General features: G+C 40.3%; 1 protein-coding gene across 4 annotated transcripts in view; it reads left to right on the top strand.

Annotated features, from left to right (window-relative positions):
• Nucleotides 1-6: 6 nt before the first annotated feature.
• Prkdc (protein kinase, DNA activated, catalytic polypeptide) overlaps nucleotides 7-19,487 on the top strand; it is a 204,796-nt gene continuing 185,315 nt past the window's right edge. For 3 of the 4 annotated variants that reach the window (XR_003951769.1, XM_006521861.4, XM_017316892.2), the window contains exons 1-10: nucleotides 7-605; nucleotides 11,283-11,359; nucleotides 11,451-11,543; nucleotides 13,214-13,288; nucleotides 13,995-14,103; nucleotides 14,802-14,914; nucleotides 15,014-15,113; nucleotides 17,245-17,300; nucleotides 17,384-17,414; nucleotides 18,819-18,976. Coding sequence is in view for 3 of the 4 variants with exons in the window: in XM_006521861.4 (XP_006521924.1) it covers nucleotides 452-605; nucleotides 11,283-11,359; nucleotides 11,451-11,543; nucleotides 13,214-13,288; nucleotides 13,995-14,103; nucleotides 14,802-14,914; nucleotides 15,014-15,113; nucleotides 17,245-17,300; nucleotides 17,384-17,414; nucleotides 18,819-18,976 (966 nt within the window). In the remaining variant the exon portion in view is untranslated. The remainder of the gene's footprint in view (nucleotides 606-11,282; nucleotides 11,360-11,450; nucleotides 11,544-13,213; nucleotides 13,289-13,994; nucleotides 14,104-14,801; nucleotides 14,915-15,013; nucleotides 15,114-17,244; nucleotides 17,301-17,383; nucleotides 17,415-18,818; nucleotides 18,977-19,487) is intronic. The other variant, NM_011159.2, reaches the window with a different exon arrangement.

Consider the following 19,487-nt stretch of genomic DNA (forward strand, 5'->3'; position numbering starts at 1 on the left):
TGAACTCTGAGAAAAGGTTTCCGGCCAATCACAGCGGCAAAGGCGTGTAGCTCCGCCTCCGGAAGGCGCCACTGCAAGCCGGAGGGGGAGTTCTCGACCGCTACCTAGGAATTACAGCCTAGATTCACTTGCACGCCCCTCGCCTTGGATGGGCCAGCCTGCAGCGGGATTGCGTTTTGGCGGGAAACCCGGGGCCGGCACAACTCCCTTGTGTGTTTACATTTGCGTTGTCCCGAGTGCAAACACCAATCTGTGATATCTCCGCATGGTTAGACTGGTTCTGTCCCTTTGCATTCCGATGTGTACATGTTAAACGCTACAGATCTGCAGGCCGGTGCGCGTCTTCACCCCCCCACCCCCGCGAGAGTATAAGGGAGCAGTTCCGGCTGGGCCTTCAGGGAAGAGCTGGCTAGAGTGCTGAGACGCGCATGCGCGAAGCGGTGCCGGCGTGATGGCGGAGGAGGGAACCGGCGTACGGTGTTGGCTACTGCAGCTGCAGGAGTTCCTGTCCGCAGCAGACCGCTGCAGTGCTGCCGGGGCCAGTTACCAGCTGATTCGTAGTCTGGGGCAGGAGTGCGTGCTGAGCACTAGCTCTGCAGTGCAGGGTGGGTAAGGTCCCTAGACGCAGGGCTCAGCGTTTCTCTCCGTGGTGCGTGTAGTCAACGTCCCGTAAAGTTTATGGAATTGGTAGATGTGTATACTGCTCTCTTCCTAGTATCTGAGGAAGATGCTTTAAAACAGGTGTTGGAAAATGACCACCAAGTTTGGTAGTCATTTTTATCCAAAGTTGGATGAGAGTGCAAGATGGAAGTATTTTCTTCCAGAATAAACTCGCTTGAACTCAATAGGACCTTGACAAAAATCCTTTTTTCGTTGCACCATGTTTTCAGAATAATTGCAAAAATTAATGAAAGTCATGCAATTCTGTAGACATTTTTATTTTTTAGGTTAGGTATTTCCTATCTTGGGCTATAGCCCAAGATAGTCTGGAATTTACTATGTATGTAGAACAAGCCTTCAAATACTGGGGTTATAGATGTGAGGTACCACACGTGCCTTGCTCTTTTTAACCATTTAGTAATTGATGTGTTAAAATAGAGGCTCGAATCTGAACACAGCACACTGGGCCAAAAACAGTTCCACGTGTAAGAGGTTTGGAGGGGGTGGCAGAAAGAGAAGGCGCAGAGAGAGAGAGAGTGAGAGAGGGAGGGACATTCCCTTTATTTATATGGAAAATGACAACACAGGTAAAGGTGGGAGGTGAGCCAAGTGGATATTCTGGGAATATGGTGCCTGATGTCTTGGCAACAGGTCTGCTGGCCTTGCTGTCGCCTATGTGATGTCATAGGTTTGGGAGGTCCTGATGCCAACATACCTCCCTTGTTATAATAAAGAGAAGGAAAGAAAAAGGGAGGGGAAAGCCATGGTGAAAAGGGAGCAAGGGTGTTGTGTCTCTTAAGCTGCTTCCTGTTGTCTAGGGTGTCAATTTTGGGGGGTAGCTGGTTTTCACCATCGGGATCGACTTGGTAAACGTTCACATCAGGTTCCTCTGTGGACAGCAGCTCTTCTGTGGGCAGCAGCTGGCAATACTGTAACAGGAGCTGATTAATATTTGGTTAGGAATTTTTTGTATTTCTCATTGAAGGAATGTAGAAACAAGATTAATGAGGCAGGGAGCAAATAACACCAGGAAGATGACTAGGAAAGGTGCTTATCCCAGCACTCGGGAGGCAGAGGCAGGCGGATTTCTGAGTTCAAGGCCAGCCTGGTCTACAAAGTGAGTTCCAGGACAGCCAGGGCTACACAGAGAAACCCTGTCTCAAAAAATAAAAACAAAAAACCCAAAACAACAACAAAAGACAAAAACAAAAAATGAAAGGGAGCATCCACTTCCATATAGGATTTTCAAAAATCCCAGAACTGGAGGCCTCACGGTCCCTGAAGTTCTCTATGTCTGACTGTAGCTCCTGGGTTTTATTTCTCACTGTCCTGGATTGGTTGATGTAGAAACAGCATTTTTCTTGAAGGAACAGGCAAAGACCACCTTATTTAGCTGTCAGGACATCTAGCCCCCATCAGTTCTGAAGCACCCCAGCTGCCAAAGAATCGACCAACAACTCCTGTCTCCCACCTGGAATCCCATGGGTCTTGTATGCAGAAAAAGAGTGTCTTGTGTTGATAGAAGAAATGATTGGTCTGTGATCCTAGCATATGTATTTGACAAAACCAATATGGGCAGCCCCCATATTGTCTGGCCATTTTCTACAATAATCTTTTATGTGGTAAAAGAGAAAGCAAGTATAGAAATCATTATATTTAGATGGGATAACAGATGACAGCAATTTGGATAGGTTCCTAGCATCCGGCTACGGAGGAGTTTCCTGACCCTATTTGGAAAGACTGTTATGGGGCGGGGGGTTCCTTGCACCTAGAATCGCCAGATGTAAGGGCTGCCCTGGATGGAAATGAACAGCAGGGGGGAGGACAAGAGACCCATGTCTAATCCAGTGAGGTCAAGCTTGGCTGCTGGAGTGGAGTCTCATTTTTCTGGGATTGGGGGCAAAATAGGTGGTCTTCACGTCCTCCAGAACTTAACAGAGCATGGTCCTGTTAGGGTCGATGTGTATGAAGAAGAGTCATTTTTAGGTGGAGGAATGTAAGGTTTGAGATGAGACAGATGGACCCAATGAGAGAGTCCATGGAGTTTAGCAGCTGTAGGTGTCGTGAGGATTACCTTAAAAGGGCATTTGGGGGAGAGGGGTGAGGGTCAGTGATCTGGAGGGGATAGAAGGACTTGGTCTCTAATGCTGACAGGCAGTGGACAGAACACAGTGTGTGGCCAAGGTAGATGGTGGTCAGCAAAGTTCCATAGGAGAGAATGGAGGTGGCAAATTAATGGGGTGAGTAGATGGTCTGAGAGGGGAGAGCATTTGTGTGAAAGACCAGGAGTTAGGACTGGATGTCCATACATGAGTTCAAAGGGCAAGATGAGGAGAGGTCACTTGGGGAGAGCTCATAGCCTGCAAAGAGCCAGAAGTAGGAGTTTTACCCAATCAAGGTGAAGTTCTTGTGACAGCTTAACAAGACTGGTTTTTAAAGAGCGGCTAGTTCTTTCTACTTTACATGAAGATTGAGGGTGTAGGGAATATGAAAATGCCAGGGGATGTCTAGGGCCTTAGATAGTATTTGAGAAACTTGGGAAGTAAGTTCGGGACCATTGTCTGATTGAAGAGAGGCTGGGACACCAAATGGAGGGGATGATCTCTAGGAGGAGATCAAAGACTATCTGAGCCCTTTTGTTAGTTGTGGGAAATGCCTCTACCCACCCCGAGAAGGTGAGAAGGTGTCTACTAAGACCAGGAGGTACTTAGCATGTCTGACAGTGGGCATGTGGGTAAAGTCAAGTTGCCAGGCAGTTCCAGGAAGTGAACCTCTAGCTTGATGGATAGGAAAAGGGGTGCTACGATACGTTCAGTTGGAGTCAGACGCCTGACAGATTTTGCAAGAAGCAGTGATAGATTTTAAGAAGTGTAAGTCCTCAGGAGTAGGCTGTAGGTGGGTCTTAGAAGAGGACAGTGCTTGGCTGTTAGGATGAAAGAGCTGGTGAAGATAGGACAGAGTTTGGCGGGTGTCAGGGGGTGAAGGTGGAGATGTAGGTTGTAGTGTAAGAGTGTCCTGGGGAGGATGAGACAAGTCTAGGCCCCTGAGGGCGGCAGCTCTAGCTGAGTCCTTAGCCATTCTGCTTGGTGTGAGGTGGCATCTCAGGGTCATTTTGATTTGCATTTCCCTGATGACTAAGGATGTTGAACATTTCTTTAGGTGTGTCTCAGCCATTCGAGATTCTTAAGTTGAGAATTCCTTGTTTAGCTCTGTACCCCATTTTTTATAGTGTTATTTGGTTCTCTGGAGTCTTAATTTCTTGATTTCTTTGCATATATTGGATATTAGCCCTTGACTGGATGTAGGATTGGTAAAGATCTTTTTCCAATCGGTTGGTTGCCATTTTATTCTATTGATAGTGTCCTTTGCCTTACAAAAGCTTTTCAGTTTTATGAGGTCCCATTTGTTGATTCTTGATCTTAGAGCATAAGCCATTGGTGTTCTGTTCAGAAACTTTCCCCCTGTGCTGATATGTTTGAGGTTCGTTCCCACTTTCTCTTCTATTAGATTCTGTATATCTGGGTTTTTTTTTTCCTTTGATTTAAGTTTTATTGGATTATGATAAGAAAAGATACATAATTTCAATTTATCTGAATTTGTTAACATTTAAAAACATAGTTTGAGTAAATAGACTTACATCACATTCTTCTTTCCCTTTTGTACCCCAAATCCTCCTGGAGAGCCCCCCATTCAAAATCTGCAATACCTTTCATTTTTTATCATATTCTTTAAAATTTATGAAATATTATAACACTAAAAATAAGTATTATAAAAGTTGTTTGATATAAAACAGCAGCCAATTGAACAGCCTTATGTAGATGTTTGCAGCAATATTGAAAATACATAACGTTTTTCTCAATATAAATCTTTTTTTTTTTTTTTTTTTTTTTTGGTTTTTCGAGACAGCGTTTCTCTGTGTAGCCCTGGCTGTCCTGGAACTCACTCTGTAGACCAGGCTGGCCTCGAACTCAGAAATCCGCCTGCCTCTGCCTCCCGAGTGCTGGGATTAAAGGCATGCGCCACCATACCCGGCTTCAATATAAATCTTATTTTTATTTATTTATTTTTATGTTTTTGGTTTTTTGAGATAGGGTTTCTCTGTGTAGCCCTGGCTGTCCTGGAACTCACTCTGTAGACCAGGCTGGCCTCGAACTCAGAAATCCGCCTGCCTCTGCCTCCCGAGTGCTGGGATTAAAGGCATGCGCCACCATACCCGGCTTCAATATAAATCTTATTTTTATTTATTTATTTTTATGTTTTTGGTTTTTTGAGATAGGGTTTCTCTGTGTAGCTCTGGCTTTCCTGGAGCTCACTTTGTAGATCAGGTAGGCCTCGAACTCAGAAATCCGCCTGCCTCTGCCTCCCGAGTGCTGGGATCAAAGGTGTGCGCCACCATGCCTGGCTAATATAAATTTTAAGTAACTCCAAATATATCATCTGTATGATAATTTAAAGTAATATATCACTATTAGGCTTTTTTAAAAATGAATATAAATAGTCTTTTTGTATGTTTGTTTGGTTTTTAGTAGAGCTTAAAATCTTGGCTCTTACTGTGGTACAAACACAAAATAAGAACAGTTTTTGGACATTGGAGTTCATTGTTTTGTTTTTGTTTTTGTTTTTGTTTTTGAGACAGGGTTTCTCTGTGTAGCCCTGGCTGTCCTGGAACTCACTCTGAAGACCAGGCTGGCCTCAAACTCAGAAATCCTCCTGCCTCTGCCTCCCAAGTGCTGGGATTACAGGCGTGAGCCACCACTGGCCGGCCATTGGAGTTCATTGTAATAAGGCTGTACTTGAATGTCCCTCGTATCACCAAAGGATTTTACCTCCATAGTTGATAAGCTAAGAGTTGACAGTTCTGCTGTGCCAAGGAATGAATTGTAGGCATGATTTTTAGATATAGATTTCCTGCTGTGGTCAAAGCTATTTGATTTGAGTGATTGTTATCACTCTCAGCCTGCAGGGAGCAGGTTACATTCATTTAAGAAATGGTGTGTGTATTAAGATGGTCTATCCAAGAAGTCATTCATCAACTGTTTCACTGAACAATGGTTCTGCTTGGAGGGTGGCACAGACTTTAGGTGAGGGTAAAATTCTGGTTCATTGGCTGTGATGATTTTGAAAAGCATTCATCTCAGAATAAGAGTAACTTATAAAGTCCTCTTCAAAATTGATACAATAATTATAAATATCAAGCAAAGTCTTTGTCTCACTCTTTTCTGTTCTTTTACAAGCCACCTCCTAGATTAATTGTCTACATTTCTTTTGGCTGTATAAATAATTTTGAAATATGTAAGCTGTTCTGTAAACCATAGTATAGTGTAAAAACATCACCTAAACAATCCTACTAATAGAGAGGCTGAGATAAGAGAAGCATGATTTCAAGACCATTATGTGGCACACAGCAAGACCCTGTCATGTACCAACAGGCAGAAAGTGTATATGGATTGTACAATATTGGACTTACTTCTTCCATTACCAAATTAGAGAGACCATGGGATGACAGCTGACAATTTCCTAATTCCTCATATTTTTGATTTTCAATCGATTAGGATATGTTGATAATATTAATTTTCATATTAAGATATATTAAAGAAAAGTGATTGTTACTTCCTGTTAATTTTCTTGTTAGAGGTGGAATTATGTTTGTGTGAGTTTGTTGAAAGATTACTTTCTTGCTTCTAGGGTGTAGTTTCACTCCTTGTGTGGGTGTTTTCCATCTATTATCCTTTGTAGGGCAGGATTTGTGGAAAGATACTGTGTAAATTTGATTTTGTCATGGAATATCTTGTTTTCTCCATCTATGGTAATTGAGAGTTTTGCTGGGTATAGTAGCCTGGGCTGGCATTTGTGTTCTCTTAGGATCTGTATAACATCTGCCCAGGATCTTCTAGCTTTCATAGTCTCTGGTGAGAAGTCTGGTGTAATTCTGATAGGTCTGCCTTTATATGTTACTTGACCTTTTCTTTCTCCTTACTGCTTTTAATATTCTTTCTTTGTTTTGTGCATCTGGTGTTTTGACTGTTATGTGCAGGAGGAATTTCTTTTTTGGTCAAGTCTATTTGGAGTTCTGTACGCTTCTTGAATTTTTATGGACATCTCTTTATTTAGATTAGGGAAGTTTTCTTCTATAATTTTGTTGAAGATATTTACTGGCCCTTTAAGTTGGGAATCTTCACTCTCTTCTATACCTATTATCCTTAGGTTTGGTCTTCTCATTGTGTCCTGGATTTCCTGGATGTTTTGGGTTAGGAGCTTTTTCCTTTTTGTGTTTTTGTTCACTGTTGTGTCAATGTTTTCTATGGTATCTTCTGCACCTGAGATTCTCTCTTCTATCTCTTGTATTCTGTTGGTGATGCTTGCATCTATGACTCCTGACCTCTTTCCTAGGTTTTCTATCTCCAGTGTTGTCTCCCTTTGTAATTTCTTTATTGTTTCTTTTTTTTTTAAAGATTTATTTCTTTATTTATTAAGTACACTGCAGCTGTCTTCAGAAACCCCAGAAGAGGGCGTCAGATCTCATTAGGGATGGTTATGAGCCACCATGTGGTTGCTGGGATTTGAACTCAGGACCTTTGGAAGAGCAGTCAGTGCTCTTAACCGCTGAGCCATCTCTCCAGCCCTCTTTATTGTTTCTATTTCCATTTTTAGATCCTTTATAGTTGTGTTCCTTTCCTTCTCCTGTTTGATTGTGTTTTCCTGTGACTCTTTAAGGGATTTTTGTGTTTCCTCTTTAAGGGCTTTAGCTGTTTACCTGTATTCTCCTGTATTTCTTTCAGGGAGTTATTTATGTCTTTCTTAATGTTCTCTATCATCATCATGAGAAGTGGTTTTAGACCTGAATCTTGCTTTTCCAGTGTGTTGGGGTATCCAAGACTTGTTATGGTGGGAAATTGGGTTCTGATAATGCCAAGTAACCTTGGTTTCTGTTGCTTATGTTCTTACGCTTGCCTCCTGGCGTCTGATTATCTCTAATGCTATCTGCCCTGGCTATGGCTGACTGGATGGAGTCTGTACTTCTTATGATCCTGGTTGTGTCAGAGCTTCTTCGAATCATGCTGTCTCTGTGATCCTGTGATTCTGGCTGGGACCCTGTGATCCTGAGATCCTGGATGTGTCCAAGCTCCTGGGAGTCAAGCTCCCTTTGAGACTTTGATATCCTGGTGTGACCAAGCTCCTGGGACCCTGGGATCCTCTGATTCTGGCTGGGCATGTTGGTGTGCCTGGGAGTGGCGCTGCCTCTAAGTGTTGTGGGGCTGGCTGCGGAGTTTGCGCCCAAAGTATGCTCAGGGTGTGAGACAGATTGGAAGGAACCCATGCCACTGGTCTGGCAGAGTTCCTGAGTACCTGGGTCCGGCGGGTCCCAATTACTCCTGATGTTGTGTCCTCCTCACCTGTGATCCTCTGATCCTGGGTGCTTTGGAGGGCCTGGGAGTGGAGATACTTCTGGGTGTTATAGTATGTCTGGTTTTATGTGGAGGTCCTTGATCCATTTGGACTTGAGCTTTGTACAAGGAGATAAGAATGGATCAATTTGCATGCTGACCGCCAGTTGAACTACCACCATTTGTTGGAAATGCTGTCGTTTTTCCAGTGGATGGTTTTGGCTTCTTTGTCAAAGATCAAGTGACCATAGGTGTGTGGCTTCATTTCTGGGTCTTCAGTTGTATTCCATTGATCTACCTGCCTGTCTCTGTACCAATACCATGCAGGTTTTTAAATTTATATTTATTTATTTATTTATTACCTGTAGTACAGCTTAAAGTCAGGGATGGTGATTTCCTCAGAAGTTCTTTTATTGTTGAGAATAATTTTCACTATCCTAGGTTTTTTGTTATTCTAAATGAATATCCTGTTGGGGACTTTGATGGGGATTGCATCGAATCTGTAGACTGCCTTCGACAAGATGGCCATTTTTACTATATTAATCCTGCCAATCCATGAGCATGGGAGATCTTTCCATATTCTGAGGTCTTCTTTTCTTTCTTTCTTCAGGGACTGGAAGTTCTTTTTTTTTTCTTTTTTTTTTTTTTAATTGGGTATTTATTTCATTTACATTTCCAATGCTATCCCCAAAAGTCCCCCACATGCTCCCCCACCCACCCATTCCCACTTCTTGGCCCTGTCATTACCCTGTACTGAGGTATATAAAGTTTGCACGACTAATGAGCCTCTTTTTCCACTGATGGCCAACTAGGCCATTTTCTGATTCATATGCAGCTAGAGACACGAGCTCCAGAGGGTACTGGTTAGTTCATATTGTCGTTCCACCTATAGGATTGCAGATCCCTTTAGCTCCTTGGGTACTTTCTCTAGCTCCTCCATTGGGGGCCCTGTGGTCCATCCAATAGCTGACTGTGAGCATCCACTTCTGTGTTTGCTAGGCCCCGGCATAGTCTCACAAGAGACAGCTATATCTGGGTCCTTTCAGCAAAATCTTGCTAGTGTATGCAATGGTGTCAGTGTTTGGAAGCTGATTATGGGATGGATCCCCGGATATGGCAGTCTCTAGATGGTCCATCCTTTTGTCACAGCTCCAAACTTTGTCTCTGTAACGCCTTCCATGGGTGTTTTGTTCCCAATTCTAAGAAGGGGCAAAGTGTCCACACTTTGGTCTTCGTTCTCTTGAGTTTCATGCGTTTAGCAAATTGTATCTTTTATCTTGGGTATCCTAAGTTTCTGGGCTAATATCCACTTACCAGTGAGGGAAGTTCTTATCATACAGATCTTTCACGTGGCTTGGTTAGAGTCACGCCAAGATACTTTATATTGTTTGTGACTATTGTAAAGGGTGTCATTTCCCTAATTTCTTTCTCAGCCCATTTATCCTTTGACTCTAGCAAGGTTTGTTTGAGTTAATTTTATATCCAGCCACTTTGCTGAAGTTATTTATCAGCTGTAGGAGTTCTCTGGTGGAATTTTTAGATCACTTAAGTATACTATCATATCATCTGCAAATAGTGACATTTTGACTTCTTCCTTTCCAATTTGTATCCCGTTGACTGCCTTTTGTTGTCTCGTTGCTCTGGCTAGAACTTTGAGTACTAAAGATTGGGAGAGAGTGGGCAGCCTCGTCTAGTCCCTGATTTTAGTGGGATTGCTTCAAGTTTCTCTCTATTTAGTTTGATGTTGGCTACTGGTTTGCTGTATATTGTTTTCACTATGTTTAGCATGGGCTTTGAATTCCTGATCTTTCTTTCTTTCTTTTTTTTTTTTTTTTTGTTTTTTTTGTTTTTTGTTTTGTTTTTTGTTTTGTTTTTTGTTTTGTTTTTTGTTTTGTTTTTTCGAGACAGGGTTTCTCTGTGTACCCCTGGCTCTCCTGGAACTCACTCTGTATACCAGGCTGGCCTTGAACTCAGAAATTCGCCTGCCTCTGCCTCTCAAGTGCTGGGATTAAAGGCCCCAGCTTTTTCTTTTCTTCTTTTTTTTTTTTTTTTTTTACTCTTGATCTTTCTAAGACCACGAAGGGGTGTAGAATTTTGACAAATGCTTTTTCAGCATCTAATGAGATGATCTTGTGTTTTGTTTTGTTTTGTTTTTCCCCTTTGAGTTTGTTTATTTAGTGGATTACATTGATGGATTTCCATATATTGAACCATACCTGTGCCCCTGGGATGAAGCCTAGTTGATCATGGTGAATGATCTGTTCTTGTTAAATATTAATATTTAATTGCTTTATGTTTTCAGTGTTTCAAGGTTAGAATTCATTTTTGTGGAAAGACCTATTTGTTCTTAAGGAGTTCCAACTTTACTGTTAATATACACTATATTGAAAGATTATAAGCAGTTTTTTCTTATTACTACAATAGACCCTGCAATCATTTCTTGATTTTTTTTCCTTGAAACAGTGTTTCCATACACAGCCCAGGCTGTAACTCTACCTATTCTATATTAGCAGCTCAAGTACTGGCTGGGATTACAAGGTTCAGGCTACTGTGCTCAGAAATGTACTGATTTTAAATAACAGAACTCACCTTAAAATACTGTTATCAGAAGCCGGCCATAGGTTACACCAAGCCAGAACTAAGGTATTTGGGCAGATTTCTTTCCTGAGTGGTCTAGGAGACAACCCATTTCTTCATTTATTTAGATGACAGTACTAACGCCTCTGTTTCTTTGCTGGTGATGCTTGAGTTTAGAGTGTCCACTTACTTTTGTAGTCTTCAACATGGTAACAAGCAGCATAGTAGGCCCATCTCACAGGGCTCCTAAACCTCTTCTGGACTTTCTCTCCTCTTCCCTCTCTGTTTTTGTATAGATAGGGGCCAACGTCCCGCTTGTAAGGCCTCATATGTTTATATTGGCTCCACCAGATCGAGTATTATATTATCATCTTAAGGTCATTAATTAGCAACCTCATTCCATTTGTAACCTTTATTTCCTTATAAAGGTGAGAGTTGATATCTAGAAGTTAGACTTCTCAGAGGAGACTGTTGTGGGGAGGGCCGAAAGTCTTATTTTGCTTACTGCATCTTTGTGGAACAAAATCTTTCTCTTTTCATTGTTCTAAAGTAATAGCCTCATGCTAGTTTTATTACTTGCAACCGTTTTAGAGGTCTCTTATGAAATGTTTCTTGACACTTCTAATATTTTCTCCTTCCCTCTGCTTCCCCCACCCCCAGCATTGCAGATTTCCTTAGTTTTTTCCAGAGACTTTGGTTTGCTTGTGTTTATCCGGAAGTCGCTTAGCATTGAGGACGTAAGTATGATACCTTGATTTTTGTCTCTTCTATCTTCCTCTTTGTTGGAGTAGCTTATTCTTACCCATATTTTCTATTTATTTCTTACAGTTTCGTGATTGTAGAGAAGAAGCCCTAAAGTTTTTATGTGTTTTCTTAGAGAAAATTGACCAGAAGGTTATGCATTACTCTCTTGATATTAAGGTAAGGAGGAGGAAAAAATCAAAACTCACTTCTGCCAACTTCAGTCTTCAGGCTGTGGTTTAGAGAACTTGACTCTTGCTTCTGTAAGCTTTTTTATTTGAGCTTACTCATTTGGGCTTGATTGTGTTAGGAATGAGGGTGCCATCCAGCAGTCACTTTCGTTTTGATAAGTCCTTTGATGGAAGGACTTGCTTTGGTAATGTTAATACTTTATACACTGTTGTAAATGAGATTAAATAATGCCTTTTATAGTAATAAATTAGATGTTTTTAATCATGAAGACTTTCAAGGACACGTTATAAGACCATTTTATAGAATCATTCCTTAACAGTGGAAACTTAGCTATAATACCTTAGCCAAAGCAAACAAAGAACAAGTTTCAGTAATAGTAGTTAATATTTATAAATGTGTCATAATTTATAATGTTCTTTGATATATAGCTTGTTTTATTTACTTTGACCAAAATTCTGTGGAGTCTTCCCTACCCCGACACCGTCCTGTTTGGTACCAGCAACAGAGCCATTATCTCTCCAGCCCTCTGTGAACACGTTTATTGCTTTCTTTTTTTTTTTTTTTAAGATTTATTAATTGATTATATGTAAGTACACTGTAGAAATCTTCAGACACTTTTTCTTCTCTCTCCAGTCCCAATTGCTCGCTGTAGCTGTCTTCAGACACCCCAGAAGAGGGCATCAGATCTCATTATGGATGGTTGTGAGCCACCATGTGGTTGCTGGGATTTGAACTCATGACCTCTGGAAGAGCTGTCAGTGCTCTTAACCCGCTGAGCCATCTCTCCAGCCCTTTTTTTGGTTTTTCGAGACAGGGTTTCTCTGGTAGCCCTGGCTGTCTTGGAACTCACTCTGTAGACCAGGCTGGCCTCCAACTCGGAAATCTGCCTGCCTCTGCCTCCTGAGTACTGGGATTAAAGGCGTGCACCACCACACCTGGCGCATGTGGCTTGTTTCTTGATGTATAACAAGTATGAAGTGTTGTAGAAAGAAGTGATGTACTTTTGCTTTTTTTTTTCAAATTCTTACTGAGGCATCATCTAATTGTGCAGCTAACATTAAAACCATACCAATATTGAGTGGAGTGTTTAGTAAGATAGATTAATTGATTGATTAATTTTCAAGAAAGGGTTTCTCTGTGTAGCTCTGGCTGTCCTGGAGCTTATTATATAGACCAGGTTAGACTGGAAGCCGAAGATCTGCCTGAATCTGTCTCCCAAGCTGAGAGATTAAAGGCCTGTTCCACCACTGTCAGCCCAAGTTCTCAGTAATTTTTTTTTTTTTTTTTTTTTTTTTTTTTGGGTTTTTTGGTTTTTCGAGACAGGGTTTCTCTGTATAGCCCTGGCTGTCCTGGAGCTCACTTTGTAGACCAGGCTGGCCTCGAACTCAGAAATCCGCCTGCCTCTGCCTCCCGAGTGCTGGGATTAAAGGCGTGCGCCACCACGCCCGGCTTCAGTAATTTTTTTATCTGTACATTTATATACTTTATTATGCTTTTAATGGTTAATTAGTATATTTTATTATATGACACATTGGTATTACCCCCTCAGATACAGTTTTGTTAAGTTAACTGTGTTAAGTATTGTTAAGTCTTAGTTCTTAAGTCATACAGGTGATTTTTATCTCCTTTTGAATGAGATGTTTCTTTTTGAATCCTAGAATACTTGTACCAGTGTTTACACAAAAGATAGAACTGCTAAGTGTAAAATTCCAGCCTTAGACCTTCTGATTAAGGTAATTTTATATTTCTCAGTAGTATATTTTTATGTTACGTGTGTAACGTTAGACTAGAAGTCTGAGTTTTGTTTAGGTGGGAGTTTAGGAGAGGGTAGAGTTGTGATTATGTAAAGGACATGCAGATTTTGTAACCACCACCTGGCATCAGCTGGCGTTTTGTTCTCCTGTTTTTCTGAGTAATGAGAGAAGAATGTGAAGTTGCAAGAGATATAAAGGAGAGAATGAACTGAGAGTTTAGTGCTTTCCCGTTTGTCATTTTTACTGTCCTTGGTTAAATCTGATGCTGTTAGGTACCCAAAGAGCACCTCCCTGTGTTTCATTTGACTTTTTCTTGAAATCTTAGTAGTGAGGATAGACTGATGTATTTCTGTGCTCCCTAGGGCTCATGTTCACTTGTAGTCTGAGTCATTTTGCTTTTCTGGTTTAGAGTTACATTGGATTTAGTTGATGTATGATCTTGAGTGCCTCCAAAGAGAAGTTCTAGTCATGTTGTTGGTCTCTGGGAAGTTACAGTTATGTTTAGCCTGCCTTTTCCCTGTGATCTCCTACTGATCACTCAAGCCAGACTTTCCTATAACCCCAAGTAGGTGTCACTCCCAAGAGAGCAGCATGGATCTGCTGGAGGCCAGGACTGGAAGTTTTGCTGAAGGGGAGGATATTTTTCTATATTTCCTCTTTAGAAAATTGTAATCTGTTTCTTTAGTTACTTCAGATACTAAGAAGTACCAGACTCATGGATGAATTTAAGATTGGAGAATTATTTAACAAATTCTATGGAGAACTTGCATCAAAATCAAAACTACCTGATACAGGTGAGATGCTATTTTCAAATATTTTAACAAATTAACCTTAGCTAACAATTTCCTCAACAAAGGTATTTTGCTGAAAAAAAATTAGCACAATGGAAACAAAAGGATTCCTTAAGAGAAAACACATAAAGTATAGCTTAGCTTATAGAAGTAGATTTAGATAAAACTTGGGAAGAATTTTATGAAAACCTAGGAATTTTGTGTTTTATTATAAAATTACTTAAAACATTGCTTAAGCTGGGCGTGGTGGCACACACCCTTAATCCCAGCACTCAGGAGGCAGAGGCAGGCGGATTTCTGAGTTCGAGGCCAGCCTGGTCTACAAAGTGAGTTCCAGGACAGCCAGGGCTATACAGAGAAACCGTGTCTCGAAAAAAAAAGAAAAACAAACAAACAAACAAAAAACTAACCAAACAACAAAACAAACAAACAAACAAAACATTGCTTAAACATGCTTGTATATGTGCAGGTGCATGTGTGTGAAGTCATAGGACAGTTGTAGAGTCAGTTCTCTTCTTGTACCATGGAGGTTCAGGGACTCAGGGCTTGACAGCAAGTGCCTGTAAAGTGCTCCCCTGTGCTGGCTGGCTGGTCCTCAAACCATGTTGAACCAAACATCCTCTTATTTCTCATTTATACATTTTTGTTATTTTACTTACTTAAATGTAGTTTGCTTTCATTTATCTGATCTTATTTTTCAGTTTTAGAAAAAGTCTATGAGCTCCTGGGAGTATTAGGTGAAGTTCATCCTAGTGAGATGATAAACCATTCAGAAAACCTGTTCCGAGCTTTTCTGGGAGAACTTAAGACCCAGGTATAATACTCCCTATGAAAATATACTTCCTCAGTCTTGTTTTCGTTTTTATTGTCGTTGTTTTCATTTTGTAATATCTTCCTAAAATCTCCCTTTTAGATGACATCCACAGTAAGAGAACCTAAATTTCCTGTCTTAGCTGGCTGTCTGAAGGGACTATCCTCACTTCTGTGCAACTTCACTAAGTCCATGGAAGAAGGTACTGCCAGGCTTTGCTTGATTTTCTTTCTAATAATAAGACCTTATCTCAAAGATAAAATAAGGACAAATTCGGATGTGTGCTATAATCCTAATGATATGCTCAGTGAAATAAGCCAGTCCCCAAACAAAAAACAAGCTGTATATGGCTCTACTTGAATGAGTTACATGAGTAGGAAACTGTAGAGACAGACAGCAGAATGCAAGTCTCCAGGAGCTGGGGGACGGGTGGTTTCAGTGTTGTGTATGACGAAAAAGTTTTAGGCATGGAACATGCTGTTATATAACAATGTGAAACTATTTCATGCTACTAAACTATGTCATTCTACATTTTTAAAGTGATGAATATTATGCAGATTTTACCACATTAAAAATAGATGTGAGGATGTTTGTTTAGAAGGCTATGCACTTAAGAGGGATGGTGTGTTTCAGAAGAGGTAGCAGGAGGGCGCTGCAAGCGCAAAGTCAGACCTCTGTGTACTGAGACAGTGGCAGTCCACCGTAGTGGCAGTCCAGACCCTCTATACTACTGAGTGCTTGTTGCTGTTGTGAGTGTATGTTGTGTCCAGAGTTACTTTGCTAAACCAATTTTCTGTAGTTATTTTGGTTCCTTTTTAAATTTTTTCACATTGACTTACAAAGGAATAGATTTTTCTATGAAGTTTGCACACATTTTACTTTGGTTGATTCTTCCCTTTCTCTCATCTTGCCATCACTCCTTCCCCTACTGCACACTCTCATTTCTACTATTCCAGTTACTTTAATTTAAATGTTCTTTACCTTAAATAATAACCTCTTGCAATCTCAGTTCAAATGCTATTATATCAGTAATGCCTTTCTTAAATATATAATCCAAGTTAGTTTTGTATTCCAAAGTTGACTTTTTTTTTTTTTTTGGTTTTTCGAGACAGGGTTTCTCTGTGTCGCTCTGGCTGTCCTGGAACTCACTCTGTAGACCAGGCTGGCCTCGAACTCAGAAATCCGCCTGCCTCTGCCTCCCGACAAAGTTGACTTTTTAAATCTTTTCTGTACTAGAAAATACGTTGCTATTTTTATCACTATAAAGCCTCTCTAACGTCATTCTCCCTCAAGCACTCGTCATTTCTGCCTTCTAATACAGAAATCTATCATAGCAGATGGTTTCTGCTGTATATAAGTCACTGCTGGAAGGGCAAAGAAACCAGTCAGGAATAAACCATGTCTTCTATATAGCTGCAATTAATAATTGGAGACAGTTATATAGGTTATTGTGGTGTCAGCTTGCCTAGAAGATCCATACATTATAGTTATATACATATTTTTCATTCTTCTTTAGGATATAAAATTATGAAGGTCCATAGTAATATTTTATTCAAATTTTTAATTTCCATCATTTACCAGGTGTCTTAGGTAGTGTTCTATTTCTGTGAGGAGGCCAAGGTAGCTCTTATAGAAGAAAACCTTTAATTGGGGGCTCGCTTACAGTTTCAGAGGGTCAGTCTATGATTATAATGACAGGAAGCAGATGGGCATAACCTTGGAGCAGTAAGCAGAGACAGAGATAGAGACTGACTGACTGACTAGACCTGGCATGGGCTTTTGAAACTTCAAAGCCCACCCCAAGTGACACGCCTACTCTAACAAGACCTCACTCATTAATTCTTCCCAAACAGCCCCACTAACTGAGGACTAAACATTCTCATTCAAACCACCAAAGCAGGCATTTTATGTAGAATAAATGCCTGAGAGCAATGGGGGAAAGGGAAGTATGTTTGGCCTTGAATGAGTCATACCTTTTAACCTTTTTTAACTTTCCAGTCCTTGTAGACATTATAAATAGCCTCTATTGTAGAAGAGAAAAGTTGAGGCTCTGAGAGATGATGTAACCTAGGTGATAATTTAGAACCTGATCTCACACAGCAGTTATCTCAGATTTTCTTTCCGCTTTCCCCAGAAGCTGGAACAACTTGCAGCTCTAGCTCTGTCAAATGATGTTGAGAAGTTATTCTGGAATCATAGGACATTTGTACAGCTACTACAAATATCAATCTGTCTTAAGAAAAGCTGACACTTGCAAGTATCTGATAAATAGCATAAATAATGTTCAATTCAGTTTTACAATTTTTAACGGCCTTCTGTTGTTATATTCTCAGATCCCCAGACTTCAAAGGAAATTTTTGGTTTTACATTTAAAGCAATTCGTCCTCAGGTAGTATTAACATTACTCTTAAGTCTTTTACAGTTGTACTTGTGATTTTTCAGTCTATGATGGTTTCTTTTTTTCTGCAATAGATTGAGATGAAGCGATATGCTGTGCCCTTAGGTAAGATTCTGTTTTTAATAAGGTAACAGTTTAAACTACTTAAGTTAGCATCATGAGTAAGGTTTTGTTTAAGTAAGAGTGAAAGCAAATACAAAAGTATTCACTCATAGCTATTTATAATGGAGCTTTAAGATTTTATTGATTGAAGCACATAAAGTCTTACTGGGATGATGACACTCATGTTACATGATCTATATATATATCAAATATATATATCATATATATGTATATACATATATGTACACACATGATACACGCATTATATATATATACACACACACACATACATGATATATATATATATATATATATATATATATATATATATATATATATATACACACATACATGATATACACACACACACACACGATATATACACACATGAGATATACGCACCACACACACTTATTAGGGACTGCCCAGATGGCTCCGTGAGTGAAGGAACTTGATCTCAAGTGTTATGTCCTGAGGACCCATGTAGTGGCAGAAGAGCATTGACTCCTGCAAATTGTCCTTTGGCCTTCATATTTGTGCAGGCTCAGACACACACATGTAATAAGAACGTTTTTTAAAAGTACATTTTTAATGTTAGTGCAATTAGACTCAATGGCCAAAAATATTTTATGTTCATATAGAAAAGAATTAAAAAATATATGTGTACATATATGTACATACTCACATATATATACATATACACATGTATATATGCACACACACATATAAATAAACAAATATGTATATATGTATATATTAGAATATCATTCAGGAGATTCAAGCTACTCAGCTAATTTGCTGTTGTTGAGACGTGGTTTCATGTTGCCTAGGTGGGCTTTCACTTAACTATATAGATGAGGGCATCCATTTCCCTAATGCTTAGATTCCAGGTGTATGTACCATACGCTGTTAGGTACCTAACCCAGGGCCTTGTGCAGCTATGCAAACACTCTACTAACTAACCTGCAAAGGCCCATAGGCTCATTAGTTTTGCTTTGAGTCAATAAATCCAGATCCAGTTTCAAGTCAGTGTAGAGACTGGGAGCATTACAGGTGTCACAGGGCACTTTGAGATCACCAGATGATTATTATAGGATAGCATACGGAATCTTCTTTTGTGTGTGTGTGGGGGGGTGGGGTGTGTGTGGGTGGGTGGGGGGGTGTTTTGAGACAGAGTTGCTCTACATAGGCATGGCTGTCCTGAACTTACTTTGTAAACTAGGCCGGTCTCAAACTTGTATCCTGCATTTGCCTCCTGAGTGTTTAAAGGGTATGCCACCATGCCTGTCTGTCTGTACTAAATTTTCTTGAGCATGGTTTAAATTTTAACATACACAGGAAGCTTTCTTACTTCTTTTTCTGACTTACGTTGACATGTTTTAAACGAAATGGATTTTATATTTGCAGCTGGCCTACGATTACTTACCCTGCATGCATCTCAATTCACTGCCTGCCTTCTGGACAACTATATTACTTTATTTGAAGTACTGTCTAAGTGGTGTAGCCATACAAATGTGGAATTAAAAAAAGCTGCACATTCAGCCCTGGAGTCCTTCCTGAGACAGGTACTTTAGACTCAACTTGCATTAAAAGTTTCCACAAAAGAACTGAATTCCAATCTTGTACCTGCATGCTTGAAAAATAACTGCAGGATGATCTATTAGTTCCTGTAGCACTTAGAGTAAAAAGCTTTGCTATTGATCTGTCATGGGTATTAGCTAGCTTGGATGATTTCAGATTTGATCAATACTTGAACCAAGATCAAGGCATATCTAATGGAGTAAAGATGGAGCATAGAGGTGGAGGAAAGGGCAGGCAGGGCTGCTTAGAGCAAGAAGATAGATAGAGGCCAGAAGCCTGTCCTGGAAGGTGAGGGTTGACTGCAGTTAAGAGATCATCTCCAGAGTAGAGGGATCCTCTCTCTTCAGTTTCTGTCTTTGTAAAATGAAGTTAAGAACTGAGCCTGCAGATGTTGAAGCCCATCCTTGTTGGCTAAGGAGAATGTGCTATGATTGAGGCACTGCTCTCAAGGATGGATGAGTGTTCCAAGGTTTAGAATTATGTAGGAAATCTCAT

Source organism: Mus musculus, chromosome 16 (assembly GCF_000001635.26).
Source record: "Mus musculus strain C57BL/6J chromosome 16, GRCm38.p6 C57BL/6J".
Lineage (NCBI taxonomy): Eukaryota > Metazoa > Chordata > Mammalia > Rodentia > Muridae > Mus > Mus musculus.